Source organism: Castor canadensis, chromosome X, assembly GCF_047511655.1.
Source record: "Castor canadensis chromosome X, mCasCan1.hap1v2, whole genome shotgun sequence".
In the NCBI taxonomy this organism is placed as follows: domain Eukaryota; kingdom Metazoa; phylum Chordata; class Mammalia; order Rodentia; family Castoridae; genus Castor; species Castor canadensis.
The window spans coordinates 22524479-22542326 of NC_133405.1; the positions used below are offsets into that span (position 1 = coordinate 22524479).

At 41.8% G+C, this 17848-nt stretch overlaps 1 protein-coding gene across 3 annotated transcripts in view; it reads left to right on the top strand.

Annotated features, from left to right (window-relative positions):
• Hs6st2 (heparan sulfate 6-O-sulfotransferase 2) overlaps positions 1-17848 on the top strand; it is a 265825-nt gene that overhangs the window by 209598 nt on the left and 38379 nt on the right. For 2 of the 3 annotated variants that reach the window (XM_074062649.1, XM_074062650.1), the window contains one exon: positions 16101-16187. The exons of the other annotated variant lie outside the window; for it this stretch is intronic. In XM_074062649.1, the coding sequence (XP_073918750.1) occupies positions 16101-16187 (87 nt within the window). The remainder of the gene's footprint in view (positions 1-16100; positions 16188-17848) is intronic. 3 annotated transcript variants of the gene reach the window in all.

Genomic DNA, 17848 nt, shown 5'->3' on the forward strand with positions numbered 1-17848 from the left:
TCTCTGTATCACCAGTATTTTGCCTATAACAGGTAGTGAGTTTGTTGTTGAAACAACAGTGATCAGAGCTGTGAACTTGTACCATAAGGCTTATACCTCTATATGTAAAACCAAAAACCACCACCACATTTTAATTACAAAATAATTAATGCTGTTATACTCTGCTACTTCCCATGTATTATGACTCTATGAGGTTATGTGTCAAGATTACATTATTTTATCCCATGGTTCATTGTATGAATTGATGCATTTGAACCAACGGGATGCCTGGTGTGATGGCTTAGAGCAAGAACCTTAGATTTCCAATTCTTCATATGCCATTTCTCTTGTCAAGAGAATGAAATCAGGAGCTACATCGAACATGGTTGCTATTTGCAAGAGTCTAATTAATACCTCTCACTCCCTAATGAGATACTTCTTCTGACTCCATAGACAAGCAGAGCCAAGCAAGTGACGTCAGGAAGCCAGAGTGAATTATTGGGCTTGTGTCAACCAAAGCAGGGATGAAAAATCACCCCTGCGAACTTAATCCAGGAGCAATCAAAGGGCCAAAGTTTTAATTAGTGAAGGTAGTGATTTACATTTGCATTCAGCATCCAGAGACTCTGAACTGGTTTTCAGACTTCTGCATTTCCCTCGTTGTCCGACACGGGCTACGACAGTTAATGTGCTATTAAATAGCATTATATGTAATAGATCTTCGAAGGCACTAATCTATGAAACCATTTCCTCACCTGTCAACAGAACTCTCTATTACAGAAGTCAGTGAAAGAGCATTAGGTATGAAGAGCTTAATGGGGGGGGGGGATCACAGTTTGGTATCTGGTTCTTTCATCTACATCTGCTAAGAAAACTCATTAAACATTATCCAAGAATTCTGATATTAGGATTCATTGCTAGTCAAAGAGAGAATGGTGCTAAAGCATTTAGTGAATAAAAAATGCAATGGATTTATTTTTAACAAACATAGAAGATGTGATAGGTGGAATGGGGTGCTGACTTCTTCAACATGTTCAAACTGTCCGTGTTGCTGCATGGTTTAGTGTATATGTTTGTCTCCTATAGCCTATTCTCTTGACTCTGCCCAGTTGGGAGATGTCTTTGTCCTTTGAGGGTGGGTTGGATTTTGGGGATCAGCCAAGTGTCATATGGTTGAAGTATGACTACATCAGCAGGAATGGTAGTTCTCACATGTGTCATAGCTGCCCGTGAAGACAGTTACCAGGGAACAGCACTGGAAATGTTGTAAATGCCAGAAGTACCGTTGGTGTCTGTAAATGGCCTTTCCAGGTAACAACTTTGAGAGGACCAGCATGTACTGTGGATAACATAGGCCCTGGTAGGCTTGCTAAAGATCTGTTTCAAGACTTTGTCACACCGACTACACTGACTCGTTTGCCAAGTAACTTTCTCCTTCCAAAAATCTGGATGGAGGTACCATCTTTCACAAGTATAAATTTACAAAAGTCTAATTAATACCTCTTACTTGCTAATGAGTTACTCCTCTTCACTGTGTAGACATGATGCCAGAATTCCCTAAGTGAATTATTGAGTTTGTGACAACCTAGACTGGAATGAAAAATCACCCCAGTATATTTAATCCAGGAGCAATTAAAGGGCCAAAGAATTAATTAATGTAGGTTTTAATTTGTTCAGGTTCTGAAGAGGGAGCCTCTTTGTTTGCTCTGGTGCCCTCTTGTGTGTCCTCTTTGATTACACCCAAATACACCTTTGGAGAAAGATAACTATTGCCTTACGTTGTTCCTTTGTAACCTATAGGCTCTGAGTCTGCAAAGTGTGTCAAATTGTTGGATTTACAGTTCTGGGGAATAAGCCAGTGCCTTGCCCCAGGAGTCCTGAACAAAAAAATGAGAAAAGACCCAAAGGAAATCAGGAGTATGCCTTTCCATAAGCTTTGGGTGAGTCTCCCTAGTCCCAAAAGGATGGACACAACAGATACAGTCACTGATGTGGGGGCAGGGTCCAGGCAGATAAGCAATGCTAGGGAAGGGGTTGCCAAAGAAGTCCCCAAATCCACGGACACAAGATGGCCAATGATCACATGGTTTGGTCAGTCACTAGTCAAGGCCTATGTTCCAATTCATGCTTCTGCAGAGAGACTAGAGTTTTTCACTCTCTTCCCCAGGATAAGGTTCGATGACAGATAAACTGTCCCTGTACCACACTGTCTTAGCTTAGCTGCCACTGGCTTACCTTGTGAAATGCTATCCTGTGTGGCTATCAAAAGCTAAATGAATGTGAATTTTGCTGAATGGGAATTTTATCCCAATCAACTTGAGTTTCTAAAACGTCTCTTGGCTGGGCACTGGTGACTCACACCTGTAATCCTAGCTACTCAGGAGGCAGAGATCAGGAGGATTGCGGTTCGAAGCCAGCCCAGGCAAATAGTTCATGAGACTCTATATGGAAAAAAAAAATCACAAAAAGGAAGAGCTGGTGGAGTGGTTCTAGGTGTAGTCCTTGAGTTCAAACCCCAATATCAAAAACCAAAGTCTCCTGATAGATATAGTGAGATAGATAGATAGATGATAGATATTTATACCGATCTATATAGATAAATGTAGAGATAGAGATAGGTAAATATATATATGATGTGTCCAGTTGAGAATGCTTCTGTATCTCCTATAAAATGAGTCTTAGATTTGGTGCTAAGAATATGTTTGACTCTCCTGACAGAACTGTATGCTCATCCTTTTTATTTTTATTCATAAGTTGACAATGCTATTACCCAGCATGCTTCCTTTATGGCCTTGGTTGCTAGGAAACTCAAAGCTAGCTCCAACACTCAATTTCTGTAACCTTGCTGCCCAGGCTTTTGTAAAGGAGTCTTTCTCCTCTTTAAAATCTTTCTGTTGATCCTGTTTTGCCCAACATCATATTGTTAGTGCACTCTAGGAAAACCTACCTCAAATTGGGAGTAATGGTTGGGACATAAATTACAAAAAAAATATTATTATGGTCTACTCTGGGACAGTTTGACACCAGTCTGTGTTCTTGCCATCCCATGCTACTAGCTCTGACCTGGTGTTTCTTCCAATTAACTGGGTTTCTGTTAGTTACAACACCCCCCTCCCATTTTCACACTAAAGCTAATGCTTTTCCCCTGTATTCATCTTTAATTATAATTTCTCTATATCCTCAAGTATCAAAAAAGGTGGAGGAGGGCATTGAACAACATGCATCCCTCTGTAATTTTTTTAATCTCTGAAGTTGGTTGTATAAAATCGTTAAGAAGGAATTTTCTGGCTGCTACCATGGCTCACACCTGTAATCCCAGCTACTTGGGAGGTGAAGATCAGGAGGATTATGGTTTAAGGCCAGCCAAGGAAGAAAATTTAGTGAGACCCCATCTCACCCAATAAATCTGGGTATGTAGTAGTGTGCTTCTGTCATCCCAGCCACAGGGAGGCATAAATGGGAGGATTATGGTCCAAGCCAGACTGAACAACAACAAAAAAACCAAGATCCTATTCATGAAATACCTAAAGGAAGACAAAAACAAAAGAAGGAAATCATCCCTTAATCCAGAACCTACTTTCATTATTGTTGCTGTCTCACTTGACCGCCAGATTTTGGCTATTGCTTGACAGAATTAAAAATAGACTCTGCCCTCCCTATGTGCTCGATCTGACCAGTCTATATCAGAAGAGATAGAGTCTCAAGAAACAAAGTTTCTGTATTGTGTCCAGAAACAAAATCTGAATTGCTCAGAGCCATGTCTGCCAGCTGTTGGCTCCCATGGTTTTCCATAGGTCCTGGATAACCTTTCTCTGCAAGTTTGGATGGTTGGACTATGTGCCCTGACAGGGTCTGAGTGAGTTTTGCCATCCTGGCAAGGAGGAAGTAAAGGAAATGTCCCCTTAACTTAAACAAAACTCCCACCGTGACTTACAAGGGTTGAGAAGAGCAAGAGAGTCTAAATGGATATTTTTAAAAAGAAACAACAACAGAACTTTTTGAGAGTAAGAAGGTCTTTCTCTCCCTCTGGGATTTTATCTCCCTTTTGAATTTCTGGAACTTTAATGCTGAACTGTTCTCCCACAAGCCATAGACTAGCTGAGAATGTCAAAGGTAACTTTAATAAATTGCTCTGAACAAAGCAGAAAAACATAATTAGCAAGGAAGTGGGAGAGGTCACAAAATCCATAATTCTAAGAATCCCAAGATAAGCATTGAATAACTTTTCAAAGGCTATTTCATTTGCCCCAAAGAATTGTGAATGACACTTTCAGGCAACTAGTTGGCTGCCTGTCTCCATAATTCTGGGTTTCTCTCAGTTAAATGCCATCTTGTTTCCCTTTAAGTGCCAACTCTGCTCTTCCTGGCTGGAATCTTCTGTACTACTTGCAAGGCTATCCCCTTCCAGATGCAATCTGAAGGATGGTCAGCCTCCCCAGGGGATGATGACTGACTGAAAATGTTGCGCCCCAGGGAAGGTTCTATCCTTTACAGCTTAAGTTATCCACCTATCTCACATAGAATTATTCTTTAAAGCTTATCTTTGAGGTGTATGGGCACATAATCCTCCAGTGAGAGGTGTCTGGAAGTGGTTTAAACCATCACTTCATAGATAAGTTTCAGTAACCGAGAAGACAGCCACTTTCTCACAAAGGTTGGGGGTGGCCAAGGACAGGGCAGGCCTTTCCATGGTAGCATCAGCTCCTGGCCAGTAATGAGGCCGTTCTCAGCAAGGCCTTTGTTCTTCACTTCTGCCTTTCATGCCTTTATTGCTGTAGTTGTCAACCTCTGCATTTCTCCATTTTCCCTAAGCCAAAAAATGGCCCTATTGAGAGAGAACATTGTGAGGGAGGTCCTCACTATAGGGAAATAGGTGGAGACCTGGTTCACTTCATTTTAAAGAGTTGATTAACCAGGAAACTGGTTGTCTAGTGGCTGGGGAAAACCAGAGGACTATTTTTTCAAACCCCAGAACCTATATCACAAAGAGGCAACAGAGATGACACCATGATGCTCAGGAAAACCAGGCCTTCTCAAGTGTTAAACAAGTGACTTGGCATTAGGCTGGTTTGAATTCTGATTATACCAGAGTCAAGATTTTCTTGAAGTTTGGAAGCCATATTGAGGGCCATAAGGTCTAGTTCTGATTTTGCACATGATAGAGGAACCAAACAAACAGAAATAATAATCAAAAGCACTTCTCGGGGAAATAATCATTATAATATATCAAATGTCCTTGGTGTGATACAGGATAGTGAGACTAATGGTACCACTCAGAACTGATCAGAAAACCACACTGGGAGAAAGCAACACGTGCCAGTTGGAAACCTAAGACACAGAACCGTCTTACAATCAGCCAATGAGTCTGTTACAATTGGAATGCGTGTGCCCTCAGATCCAGTTTCCTCTTTGGCTTCCATGAGTCCACCTTCTCATCTCTGGCCTGTCCTTAATCATCTTCCCTGGCTATTCTCTTCACTCTACATAGTCCCTCTGGGTAGTCCCTTCTACTCTAAGGTTTCAACTACTGCAGACTCCCAGATCTCTAAAGAGCATTCTTTTGCTGAGATTTCTATTTCCTGCTAAGTTCTGTATCCATATATCCAATTCCCAATGAAACAGCTCACCTGGGGCTGCCACAGGTATGCAAAATTCAACATAGCTCAAAACCAAATAAATCATGTTCTACATTCCTCTTCCCTCCAAAAATGGCCACAGTTCATTAATGTTACATCATCTTTGGCCCCAAGCTTTCTGCCTTGCTCTGTACTCCTTGTGGGCTCTGAGCCCTATTTTCTGTGTGCCAGCCAAGTTCTATCATTAAGTCAATGTTGCATCCTTAGGTATTTCCCTTGGATACATCCCTTCTTCTCTCCAAATCTTACTTTCTTATCTCTAAAGATCTTTCCCAGTTTCATATTTCTATGAGCCTTTCCCTTGTTTGGGTGGGATACAGTCAGTAAGTAGCCTTTATCTTTGGCTCAGCTAAGTGTCCTGTGTTTAACCACACTGATATTAAAAACGCAGGTGTATGAAGAGAAGTATATTGCTATAAATTATCCAATGGCTAACATTTAACAGTAATTAGTGAGTTATATGGAACAAGATGTGCTTTATTTTCATAAATTGTCAGAATTTGAATCTTATACAAGCATCCACACTAAAATAATACTGTTTTGTAAGTTGTAACATGACAGAAAGAAGCTGGCTGTTGAGTTTCACTAGGAAAAGAATAGTAAAAGTATCACCAATCAGGTAACATTTGCAAAGAAAGGCCTAACTTAGAACTAACATGCATTCAGAAATATGTGATGCAGGAGTAGCTTACAAATGAAAATATTCCCAAGTTTGAACTTTCCCTATAAATATAAATGAAAGTGTAAAAACTTTTTGGTTTAGAGGAGGTTCAATGCCATGACAGGACAGGTGGAAGCATAGTTTGGGGAACTTTCTTTTCCCTTGCTAATCCAGAAAGCATTTTCAACACCTTTTTTGACAGGGCCATTACAATTGGTCTCTAAGACTCCAGAGGCTCTGTTACATCCTGGGTACATTTGGCCCTTAGAAAGCATTAATATGCCAACTTTTCGTTTGTTTGTTTTTTAAATTTCTTTTTTTATTGTTTTATTGGTGATATGTTGTGACATTTACCAAAGTTCTTACAATATGTCATAGTTGAATTCATCCCTCCATGATTCTCTTATGTTTCCTCTCATTCCTGGAATGAGTCCCATTTTTTCCATTTTCATACATGAGTACAAGTATTTCCACCATATTCACCCTCCTGCACCCTTTCCTTATATCCTCCCCCTCCCACTGCTACCTGCCCCCCAGACAGGACCTGCTTTACCTTCCTGTTCTCCATTTTTTAAAAAAAGACATTTTTGTTTGTGTAAAATAGCTGTATAGGGTGTTTCATTGTGACCTTTCTATGTATTTATGTGTTATAACCTTTATTGGCTCATCCCCTCTACTTTTCTCCTTTCTACCTTAGTCCCCTTCTTATGGTGATTTCAACAGGTTTAAAATTCTATATTCATTCTTGTATAGAAAGTACATCAGTCATATTCACCTTCTTAACTTCCCTTCTTTTACCTTCCCTCTCCCATCAGTGACCTCCCCTTAGCGTGACCTGTTTTCCATAGTATTGCTTGTGTTTGTATTAGGTCTACATTCCACATATGAGGAAACATACATACTCCAACTTCAGCGACAAGAAGAGATTTGGATGCTCTTGGATTTTCACACCAACATTAGTTTGAAAGTTGGTGCTGAAACCCATGTTAAGATCAGAGGTCTTAGATAGGAGCAACCCTGCCTTGATGACCCAACTTATCCAAAATCCTCCAGTTAATACAAAGAATATGAACCCAGTTCTGCTGACTCCAGTGCCTAACCTTGCCCCACAACTCCAGGGCTACTTCCTGTTAGTGTGGCACTGCCATTCTCTGACGTATTTGAATCCCACTGGTTTTACTCTAATTGGGTTTCATATCTGTGGGCACTGGAGCTCAGAAATGGTTCTGCAAAAGGCTATTACTGGCTTAGGCAAGCAGTGTGACTTGACACAAGTCACTTGAACAAAAAAACTAAAGCCACATGACTCCAGTAATAAACTCCTAATGTAATATGTGTCAGTCAGCCAGTACAATTCAACAAACAGATATTAGAAACCAAATTTTTCAAGTATGGTTGTCAGTGAACTGGCATTGAAAACCTTCTGTGTGACAAATGGCACGAGACTTTGTGAACAGATATGAACACTGTCCTTGTCCTCCAAGTCAATATGTAACCTGCAGGCAGAGTGACCATTCTTGAAAATGCCCAGAAAGCGTATTGAGTAGAAAATAAAAATGAAGTGATAATTCACTAGGAAAAAGGACACTCTTCGTTTATATTATTCTGCTGTGTAAAATCAGAATCTCATTTCCCAAATACATAAGCTGACTTTTCTTCATATGCTACTTCCTGCTGCAGCAGTTGGCTCCTTGGGCTTTCCCTAAAAAGTTCCCTGAGACTTCTTTGGCCTACTCCGGGGACACCCTAATGTATAATGTTCACCAACTAGGCTCCAGTTGTGAATTTTTAATTATGCTAGATCATTTTCAGTAAATAGAACTGTGGGCTCAATTAACTCTCATCAGATCCAATTTTTGTCTCACCTGCTGTTGAGCTCCGCTCTGTGGTGTTCGCAGTAATTGTCACTTCCCCAGGAAAGAGGAGCACCTCCAGGGGTGGATGTGGGCTGCTCTGTGCATCTTCCACTCTGCTGCCTCTGGAGTCCTGCAGTGAGGGCGCTTTATCCAGTGGAACCTAATTGTGATGTCTGGAAAGCAGTGACAATGGATCCAGCTGCTTGTCCTCTCTATCTCTACAAAGGTGTCCATCCCGTACTTCTCCTAGGCAGTGGTTCTCAAAGTATGGCCCATAGATAAACAATGTCAGCATCACTAGAATTGTAAATTCTGAGGCCCTGGATTTGCCCCCAGGCAGACTGACCCCACACATAACTGTGGTGATGTTACTAATCCCTGGCATCTTTGTACCATCTAGGATACTAAGAGAGAGTGCCTGAGGGTGCTAGTTAGTGAAACAAGATGCAGAGACTGAGAAAGGAAAAGGGAATGGAATCATAGAAAAATTTTAGAGTGCATTTTAGCATAGTCCTTTATATCTGGTTAGTCCTTGGTAAGAAGGAACAAAAAAGAAAGCATGTGAACTGCAAGTGAAGCCTCAGCTAGAGTGTCCCCACACCAAGGTGACAACAGCATGGAAATGTACTTTGTGAAGTGTGTCTGTTATGGAAATGGGTTGACAATGCGTTCCACCCACCTCTCTGCACCCAGCTCCCCTTGTCATCTGTAAACAACCTGCCTGGACTAGAATAGTGGGGAGAGGCAGGTCAGGAGATTGAGATCAAGAAAGCCACAGGCCTACACAAGGATCAAGAACTGAACTTTCCCTCATTAACCTCAGCATTAATCTTTACACAAATAGGCTAACCGGCTCAGGCTCTCTTACTTGGACCCCTGGTAAACAAGCCTTTGTAATATACTTGCAAATCCTCATGAGTTGGGGTGAAAGTAAACCAATTCTGGTATAGGATGCCTCCTGAAACATTCGCTCCTTAATCACAATGGATCACTGGCCCATCAGATTTCACTGCTGATTTCCCAGCTTAGATCACCACTTTGGAGTCGTGATTATCTATCTGACCCTGCCTTTCTTCTTGAGTTTCGGTGCCATCTCTAATTGCCTACCAGATACTGTCCATCAATGCCCCAACGTGATATGCTCCCAAAACAATCATCTTGTTCTCTCACCCACATCCTTCTCTTTTACTGGCACAGCAAATTTGTTTCCCAGTCATCCAGCTTCCAAACCTTCTCAGCAGCTGTGGTTTAGCATTTACTCTCATTTGCCAGATGTAGTCAATCTTCAAGGTCTGTTCTATTTTCTTTCAATATGCCTGGCATGATTTCTTTCTTCTCACCTCCATAACTACTATGCTGTTCCAGGCTCCTTTCATATTTCAGGTTACAGTTACCCCAATCCTTCCAATCCCACAACTATGATTTTTGCTCTTCAACCACCCATCTAATAGAGGAGCCCAGAGCTAGACGTGAAGGCCATAAAAGTGTAATTGCCCTTCTAACTGTACAATAGAGTTCCATTGGCCTCTGGTAGTCTGTAATGAAGCCCACACTCTGGGAAAACATGTAAGTGATTAGCCAGCTTCAATGAGAAAATAACAAAATTTAGAAAACTGACTCATGTTCTCTCCTGACTCCAGTGGGACATTCAGGATGTGACCATCACTCTCTGAGCAGAAACAGCACATGCCAAGAGATGAGGAAAACAAAATAGCAACAACAACCAATGACGTCATTGCTCCAGTCTCTGATGCCCTGTGGTGAACTGTTAGAGTGAAAAGTTAGTGGAAGGACAGCGGGCAAGAGCCTGTGTGCGCCCGGGCTGCCTTTAGCCAAGGCTTTGCAATTACAAAGTAACTGTGAGCGTCTCTGTGAGTGGTTTACCTGATCTGCTTAATTCTTTTGCTTTGTTGGTGAGTCCTAAGACAGCAAGCAAGAAGTTAAATGCTTTGCTGGCAGCCAGGATCAGAACTCAAGATTCCTGAATAAATGCTTTGAGCTTATGAGAGATCAGAGTTACACTAGAATTCATAGCAATAACGATGAGCTTTCCCCTTCTCTAAAAATACCTCGATCGTTTTCCACAGTGAAACAAAGGGAAACCAGGGAGAGAAGTGTCTCATCTCAGGAACGGAACTTTCCTTGCTAGATGATTAACAGAAATGCACAGGACACTTACAGGAGCATGGGCTCTAATTTAGACACTTCAGGTAGAAGAAATGAAAATGAAAAAGTTTGGGACAGAGAAAGAAAACCACTCAGGACATCACCTAACAAGATAGAAAAGTGAAATACAGAAGCCTCATCAGCTTTAATTAAAGGAAATCAATATTTGAAGGGCCGTCTTACTCGGTAACAGAACAAGGGCAGAGGACTTCAGAAATGTGAGCCTCTTGGAAAAGAGAAAAGCAGGCTCTCCCAAGGAAGCAGTCATGATTTAAAAGCCTTTCAAAAGATTATCACTCGGTGCGTGGGTTGGAGAGGAGAGACTCAAGCACCTGTTGGGGAAACCGACTAGATGAGCTTGTATCCCTGCTAGAGTCATTGTGTGTTAAGAGTATTTCCTCAACCTGGGAGCTTTGGGGAGCCTAGAGTTGTCTCTAGGAGCAAAGAGCAGCTGCTACTTCCCCCAGAGAGACTTGAAACAACCTCTCGACAATAGCTTGGGTTTCCTCTCCATTATCACTTGCATGAACACACATTAGAAAACATTAAGAGCTATATAATTGCAACAGATTTATTATTACTCAGAGGTACTGTCCAACCACCCAAGAAGCTTGCTTGAGTCTTTCAGAGCAACATAATAGTCAGCCACAGTAACTAGAATTCAGTTCTCCCAGACCAGTCCTCTTCTGTCGTGGAAGATATGTGACATGTGTCCTGCTCTCCCACTGGCTTCAGACAATGGAAAGCCATCATAACAGTCTTTTTCACTGAGCCCAAACCAGTCTTATTTGTTTAACAACTAATCCATTGCAGTAACTAATCCATTCATGAGACTCTGGCCTTTTAAACACTCCACCCTCTCCCAATGCATTGCTTTGGAGACCTCAGCATGAGTTTTGGTGAGGACAAACCAGATTGAAACCACAGCAAGCACGAACCTAAAAGCTAGTTGAAGATACAAACAATAGAATATAAGCAACAATACAGGTACCACATGCTAACTGCCAGAAAAGATATATAGGCAAATCAGCATCATAGTGCAACCCCTTCTGAAACACAGTTTCAATTTCCTAGGACTCTGAAAATTAATTTTTAACAGGCATCAGCTCCTCAAATAGTTTCTCTACAGAACGATAGGAGCTTGTGCAAGGAAATGTCTAATTGATCTGCAAACATGGAGCAAGAATTGTCATCCAAAAATGAGAACTCCCAGGGAAGGGGTGCATTACCTCAGATTTTACAGTAGCAGAAGCTAACGAATCAAAAATGTAAGGATGAATCGGAAATGAGGTCATCTGGGAAGATCTATCTCTGCCATCTCTGATCAGGACAACACTGGAGTATAATCTCCCACCTGGCCTTAGAGAAGGTCATGTTTGCATGCCTGAAGTCTCCTCACTGGTTCTTGATCAATTGCTGATAAGTCTAGTCTTTGCAAGGAGGCTGTTCCTGCAAGCAAGGCATGGCGGGTAACAGACTGGGGTGCTGTTTAAGAACCTCGTTCATGAGGTTCTTAAATCTAAGAAATTAGTGACTTAAGTGGGTCAGGATCGGAATAGCCAAACAACTCTTAGGAAAGGCCTACAGGAGATTTCCCAGGTGCCAATAGTCCTCACATCTACAGCACCCTTTTCCCTCTAACTGAGGCAGCCTAAAATTAGGGAGAGTCCGGGACGCATGAAAAAATATTACATCTCAGATTAACCATGCTTTGGCGCAGGAACCGCCCTCACCTGGCCAGGAACTGTTCACGCCCCTTCCCACTCATTGATTATTGGATGGGAACCACCTGGTTCTCCCTTCCCGTAGATTAGCATAAACTTTAAAAGCACCCTGAAAAGAGAAGCATGCTCTCTCTGCCTGCAGATTCCACCTGGGCTCCACCATGCTCCCTTTTGCATTTCCCTTCCCTAACTTTTAATAAACTCCATTTATACGCACGTGTCCTGCCATAGATTCTTCCACACGGGGCAAAGAATTTGGAAGTCTTCTGATCACAGACTGCACCACTGTTGTTAAGATAACCATCAAATACAGGGGCCCTTCTCTTTTCCCATCGCTATTCCTCTCGTCTCTTTCCATCCACCCCAATGCTCAGGCTATCCATGTGCAGGAATGCCATGTTGCACAAATCGAGGCCAGGATGATAGATGGCTGTGTCCCCTAGGACAGTTAAAAACATCTTACTTCCTTCTTTACTAAGAATGCAACTTTAGAATATGTCAGGAAGTATTTGCACTCTGCCTTGACTCAACTGGAATAATAAAAATAGATAATAGTTTTTGAATGCTGCCTGTAAAAATTAAGTTTTAAGAATTTTAGTACTAGTATCGCTGCAGAAGTACATTCTTTTCTTGGATCTGAGATTAATAAATTCCCAAAACAGCTTACAAAATACTGTGGGAAACATGGAGGTATACTGCTGTTCAGAAAAGCTGCCAGGCGTGGCTTCAACCACTAGGTTCCTATCTCACAAGTACCTCTGAGACTTAGGGGAAAAATCCAGATAAGAATGGATCTGATCGCCATTTTGGTCAAGTACACTGGACACCAATTTAGTATCAAATTATTCACTAGGAAACATTGAAAATGCTAAAGAGTTGGGTGTGTCCCAATAATACTGCAGGATTTTTCTTTTGCACTTTTGTCACATTGGAGCCTATAAAAAAAGGCTTACTTGATTGCTATTGAGGACAGTCCACCAGGCAGACAGAGAGAAAGGCTGCCATTCATTAACTTTTCCTATCAGAAACTCACCTGAAATTGTTTTCACAGGCTTTGATGAGGCTTGGTTGTGAGGCACTAGAAGGAGGAAAGAATCTTAATTCAGAAGAGGATAGGTGATCGGGTGGGGTGGAGGAAGCTTGGTCCCATACCCTCTTGGATTTTAGCCACAGCCTTTGAGATTACAATTTAAAGACAAGAGAAAAGTGAAGAGGGCTGACAAGTGGTCCAGGGACAGATCAAAAGAATGATAACTGGGGCCGGTCTGTTTCAGATGCCTCGGGAAGGAACCAGCTCTAATTCAAGGCGACCCCCTCCCCAATCTCATATACCTCAGATTACACTTCATGTACCTTGGAACAGGCAGGGTTTATTCCTGTAAGTCCCTGGAATTGCTGGATATTTCAGTGACCTGGAGGCTTGGTGACATCTTAATCTTTGGGTCCTTGACCCATGACTTTCCAGATCCTTGAAGCTCCCAGGAGTCTGCAGTTGCAGTGTTTTGTCTTTATCTCTTCTGAGGTACTTCTGGAAAACTCGAAGTCCTTCATTTCATTTTTTCAGATCTCTTTCTGTCTCAGTGTTTGAAAACTATAGTATCTTGTCCCGACTTATCTACCCATCTTGGATCTTTGGGAGTAACAATGACTTTTTCTGTCAATGTTCAACAGACTTTTCGTTCTATACAACAGTCCTTAGTATATCTACAAAATTACCCTCCTAAGATCTAAGCCTGCCACAAATTCTTCTTGCCCCTCCCCTTTCTGATATATTTTCCTGGTGTGAATGGATCCGTTATTTGCACAGAACAAACATTTTGAGTTATTTGATTACTTTCACACCCAGTCTTGGTGCCTTCCCTTCCCCGTGTGATTTATCCTTAAGAATGTTTTGTTTTTATTCCCCTCAGATCTGCACTTGCCAGATTTGTCAGTAGTTCAAAGGGTCCTTATTCCTATTGTTTAAAGGCCTGATGCTCCAGAAGCGCCCACCTCCAGAGCAAGAGTTAATGATAATAAGGCTGCCACTGCCAGCTGACAGTTTTCCCCGATGTCCTTCGGTGCCCTGCAATGAGCTTAAACACGGTCACTTGTAATGCAGATTATAGAGGACCCTTTTGCCCAAAGCACAGATGTGAGAATTTAGCGGTGGGAGTGGGTGTTGTTTTATTCAAAAGCATATGGATGTCTGAATTTAGAGTCTCAGAAAGCATTAAATGACCACCTACTCTGAGCCCAGTAGTGTGCACGTGACACATGAAAAGGCCCCTGGTTTCAGAATGCTTCCAGGCAAATTTCCAGCTGGCTGCTGGGAGGGGCTGGAAGAAGGGCTCAGCAGCCAGTGGCCAGGATGTGGAAGTGAGAATGCTGGAAACCCACTTGTATTTTATATCTGTATCATGTAGCGTATCTCATCCTTCGCCTCACTGACCTTCTGAAAGAGCATTTTGAATTCTGCCCAGTGAGAATCTTTTGTTCAGGTTTTGGTATTGTCCGTTAATCTCAGAACTTGGTTCTGGCTGAAGAAGATAGCTGGTGATGGGCCCAGGTCTGGCTAAGGAGGTCTCACGAAGGATAAGAATTACCCAGTCCTGGGTAAATTCTTTAATCCCCGTTGAGTATGTTGCCATATTCTGGTACATCAGTGAGCTGGTGAGTCAGGGGGAAAACGGTTCCCACACTGAGCAGGTTCCCAGCACTTCATCCCAGCCAGCTGCTCACACCTTCTCCAGGATAGAACTCATGCCCATTCTCTCCAGAGCCTCCCCCCAGCAGCAGAATCAGAGCTCAGCTTCACGCCGCCCACTTTCAAAGCCTGCTGTCCCACCTCCTGGACACTGAATCCTAACCTCTGATCCTTTGGCAATCTGTCTGACTTCCTGGTTAGCCTTTGTCTGTACCCACCCATCTTTGTTCCTTTGCAACCACCAGGAACTCCTCATTATCTCCTGCTCCAGTCACATCCTTGTGGCCGTTGACGCAATGGACACAGAACAGAATATCATTCATGACCTCCTGACCCACATATAGAGACAGCTACATGCAGACAATTATTTCTGAGATACTTAAAAAATTCTTAACTATGTAAAAAGCTCTCTGAGACAATATTCTGTAGCGTTGGAAGGTCCTGTAATACACCTTGAAAGCCAAAATAGGCACTTTTCTTGTCTACCTTTCTCTTTTTATAAGAGCTTGTGCTGACATAGATCTCACTAACAGAAACAATATTTCTGATGAAATCAGGATAAATAATTCCACACACCATCAAGTGGCGAGAGAGGTTTCGAATTTGTTTCCATGGAAATGTGAAGATGAAGTAAAGTAATAATTTCAAGGCAGAGCTGCTGAATTGAAGATAATGGTAAAATAGTTTGATAAAGGAAATAAAGTAATCAAGGAGACTCCAATCAATTACTCCTTTTTGTTTACCTTGAGGTGATTAATTTGTCTGCGTTTATTAACCTGATGAGATTAAGCAGACCTTCCTTGTGATTTATTTCGTAATTGTTTCCAAGGTTTGACATAAGCTGTGGAGTTATTGGAGGTGGAGAGTTAAATTCAATTACTCATGAAGCAGATGAAGCTTCTCCTGAAAGAATATCTGAATTCATGGCCTTCCCATGTAACATTATGAGTGAAAATTATTAATTCATCTGATAGTATCTCCCAAAGACTTTTCGAAGTCGTTTGGCATCCATTTACTTCACTGAAAGTCGGCAGCATCAGAACTGATCTTATAATGCATAGAATACAGTGGCTGGAAGTAAAGGATTTAATGTTAAAGATGAATTATTTTCTATTCCCCCCCACACACTGAAGCCTTCCTTGGGGCTTCGGCTGTGGTGCTATCATGAATGGGATCTACCAGCTCAAGTTTCGAATGCCTAAACTACAGTTTTCTTTGACCTTGACCAATGGTTTCCACTGTCTTTGACTTTGAGGGGCAATACTGGATCAAATCATGGTTTATTTTGGAGAGAGAGAGAAAGACTCAAAATGTTTAAATGAAGTGACTAATTGTTTTTTGTCTCTGTGCTCCTTGCATATGTATTTTTGTCTATTCTTTCCATGGGTATAGTAAGGATAGACGGGGTTCTCCAAGCACTAACCCAGGTGCCAACTCTCCATCATCCACAAAGACCCGGAACACATCTAAGAGTGGGAAGTAAGTGAAAAGTGCTCCTGTATATCTGACACAACTGTCACAATGCCGTGTGCTGTCCTCATTTTGCCATTCATTCATAAGCATTCAAGAAATATGTGTGGGATGCCTTCTGTGTGCCTTGCACTGGGGTAGTCGCTGGGGAATTGAAAGAGTAATGCATGTGTCAGTAATATGGGTGGTATGAAGGCTAAACAAGGAAGGGAGGTGGAGACAAAAGTCAGGAGGTGGCTTTGGAAAGATAGCTTAGGGCCTGTGAAGAGCAAGGGTCAGAAAGGTAAAGAGTTTCAAAAATTAAAGCAAGAAGTAGCACCAATTAATCACTTTAAGATTTGCAAAATCCACCAAAGTCTGTCTTTGATCCACACATTGAGATTTAAGATTGAGTTAGAAGAATCTGGAAAGCCATTTCATAAATTTCCTGGTTCTAATACCTTTTCATTTTGTTCATATCACTGATTTTCATGATATATCCTCTTTCTAGTAACCAGCATGTACCATGTCCTACGTGAAACTGTCTTCTTGGTATTGTAAAAACTTGTATTGGCTGAATGTTTGTGATATTAGCACCACAAATCTTTGGGCTTGCTCCAGAAGTCAACATAGGCTGATGTTTTGGATTCAGTGGTGCATGGTGATCAGAGGCAGCATGGCAACACCATGTAGATGGCATACCTCCAGTTAGTCACTTCCCCTTCAAAGAAGCTGCAGTTCTTTGGTGGATGACTTGGGTTCTCTATGTCCCAGGTGTGTGGGGTTTGGTGCCAGGCAGAAACACACCCAACCCGCATCGAGGAGAAGATCAAAGATGCCTTCACCATGCTCAGATCTCTGATGGAGCAATAAGATATGCCACTATGAGAACACAGCTTTGCAATGAAGAGGTGGATTTGTAATGGTCATATATTTTCTGTACTCAGCATGGGACAGTAAATACTGTAGTTTGAATATGATCTTATATTCAATTCTGAAAATGAAAGATCTATTGGCTGTCTTTTTCCTTCTTCTCCTGAGTATCATTTCAATTTTGCATACCAAGTTGAATGTGGGCTATCTTGGAGAATATGAAAAGTGGTGGTGAAGACCTAAGAGTAGAACTTATTTCAGTTATTTATTGCTGAACGCCACAATCAAAATGCAATCTAAATTATGAACGAAGGGAATTGATGCATGCATTCTCAAGTAGCTGGACGTTTCCAAGTTACTCCCAATTCATTGTATGTGCATGTTTTCGGGTCACAGAGGTGGAACTAGGGAGTTGCTTGTAGGAATGGTACACCCTGCCTGGACACCTCGTACATGCACGCCACGCTGACAGCTATAGGACATAATCTCCACTTATTAGACACTGCCATATATTCATGGATATTTGTGATTTGCTTCTGCATTTTGACAGGGGCACTGTTTTGTTTCTTTGCATTTTGTGGGAACCCAATCTTTTACCTTTTAAGTAAAGAATCTCTACATACCACAAAAGAGTAGTTGGTACAATCTGAGTTGAGATGACATAGAAAATGCATACCTAATACTGTACCCAGGTTGTTCACCATAAGACACCTGAGTAAATACATTCTTAAGTAGATAAAGGTGATCTTACATCACGCTTGCTATTTTTGGACACATCCCAAGCTTCTGCCATGGTGAGGGCCTCCCTCTCTGTGCAT